Raw genomic sequence first — 2,076 nt, 5'->3', positions numbered from 1 at the left:
CTCCTTCCAAAAGTACAAGTCAAACAGCACACATCTTAAATAATCAGGTTCTGACACACACACACACACACACACACACACACACACACACACACACCTCACACGGGATCACGTCTGTGTTCCAGCAGGTGGTGGGGCGTGGACAGGGTGGACAGGGTGGAGTCTCAAGAGGAAGGAAGGGGCCGCAGGACATCTTGGCCTAGCCAGTCTCAGTGCCCAGAGATGTCGCCGCCGTGGATGCTACTGTGCCTGCTGTTACTGGGGAGTTTGGAGCCTGCAGGGGCCACGCTGATCCGGTATGGAGACCCCCTCCCACCTCACTCCTGACAGATTCCTACCACTTGCCCTTTGGCCTGGGTGCACCAAGAATCCGAATTCTTTTTCTCAAAGTTCCCAGACTTTTCTCCTTTTTAAACTTGTGTGTGTGGGTGTGTGTGTGTGTGTGTGTCTGTCTGTCTGTGGTGGCGTGTGCAGGGAGGTTAGGGACAACGAATAGGTCCTGTGAATCCAGCTCAGATTCAGGTTGTGAGATCTGGCGGCCAGCTTCCTTGTCCCCTGGTCCATCTTAAAGACTCTGTTTCTCAACTCTCAAACTGCGGTCTTCACTGAGAAATTTAGCATATTTCCTAATACCCCACATTTTTTATTTGTTCGGTTTGTTTTTGTCCAGACTGGCTCTCATGTAGCCCAGGCTGACCTCAAACTCCCCATGTTGAACTCCGGGTTCTGTTGCTTCCACATCCCCAGTGCTGGAAGTTCCGGGAAGGGAACCTGGGGGTTTGTGCTATGCAAGAACGGTACCCACTCAGCCACATCCTTAGCCACAGTGCCACATTTCTTGTTTGCTTGCTTGTTTTTCAACACAAGGTTCCTCTGTAGCTTTGGAGCCTGTCCTGGAGCTTGATCTGTAGACCAGGCTGGCCTCGAACTCACAGAGATCCGCCTGTCTCTGCCTCCCGAGTGCTGGGACTGTGGGTACGCTCCACCACCACCCGGCTGCCCCCCACGTTTTTCTTAAAGACAGGGTGTTACTACTAGAACTCACTATTGTAAAACAGGCTGGCCTTGAACTCATAGAGCTCCTTCTGCCTCTATCTCTCAAGTGCTGAGATTAAAGTTATGGGCCAAGGTATGGGCCAAGTTTTAAATCCAAGATATTCATTTGGCTAGGTGGGGTGGAGTGGCCCAGCATTCGGGGAAGCTGAGGTAGGAAGTTGAGTTCAAGGGTATAGAGACACTGTGTCCAGACACCAAGAGCTAGGGAGGTGGTTCAGCGGTGACATACGTGTCTAGGAGACACCAGGGCCTCCATTCAATGCCCAGCACCACAAGGCAAAACAACTCTGGTCCCAAGGACCAGGACTGGAGACCTCTCCTTATCCAATCAGGATACATTTTGTGAGGAGGTTCCTTGGACCTGAGCCCTGGTGGTCTGGCTTTAAGACTCAGGCCCTCTGACTTTCCCTCCATTCTTGAAGACCGTGTCTGTGGTCTGGAAACTTCGATATCCCAGATTCTCACTTCTGAGCATGCCTGTCGCTCCCCATGAGCGACCCCCAACACCTTGTCTCTGATTCTTCTCCCAACTTCTCCCCTTGTTTGCTTTTACCACCTCCCAGCTTTTGATGGGGGCACCTTTCCAGAAAGCATTTCTGTCAGGCTCAAGACACTCTGGGCCTCTCCAGGCCTCTTCACGGGACTGGGTGGGGTGCCAGGGTGAGCAATGGCCAGAGGGCTACCACGCCTGGCTCCATTAACCTGCTTTGGGTTTTGTTTGCTTTTTTTTTTAAAAAATCTGTTTATTGTGTTGTGGAGTTTGTGTGTATTCACAGCACTTGTGTGGAAGTCAGGGGACATGTTTCAGGAACAGGTTCTCTCCTGCCTTACAGGTCCTAGGATTGAGCTTAGGTCATGAGACTTGGCAGCAGGACCTTTGCCCTCTGAGCCATCTCACCAGTGCTGATGCTGATTTCTTCTCTCTCTCTCTCTCTCTCTCTCTCTCTCTCTCTCTCTCTCTCCCTCCCTCCCTCCCTCCCTCCCTCCCTTCCTTCTGAGAGGGTTCATACAGATGTCTCA

General features: G+C 51.8%; 1 protein-coding gene across 1 annotated transcript in view; it reads left to right on the top strand.

Annotated features, from left to right (window-relative positions):
* The first annotated feature begins 229 nt into the window (after positions 1 to 229).
* The window catches only part of Napsa (napsin A aspartic peptidase), a 14,967-nt gene continuing 13,120 nt past the window's right edge, over positions 230 to 2,076 (top strand). The window contains exon 1 of the mRNA XM_026789146.1: positions 230 to 296. Within this exon, the coding sequence (XP_026644947.1) occupies positions 238 to 296 (59 nt within the window). The 5' untranslated portion in view covers positions 230 to 237. The remainder of the gene's footprint in view (positions 297 to 2,076) is intronic.

This window comes from Microtus ochrogaster, unplaced genomic scaffold (genome assembly GCF_000317375.1).
Source record: "Microtus ochrogaster isolate Prairie Vole_2 unplaced genomic scaffold, MicOch1.0 UNK14, whole genome shotgun sequence".
Lineage (NCBI taxonomy): Eukaryota > Metazoa > Chordata > Mammalia > Rodentia > Cricetidae > Microtus > Microtus ochrogaster.
Note: the sequence above shows the minus strand (reverse complement) of the source record. Positions and strands in the feature narration are given on the sequence as shown.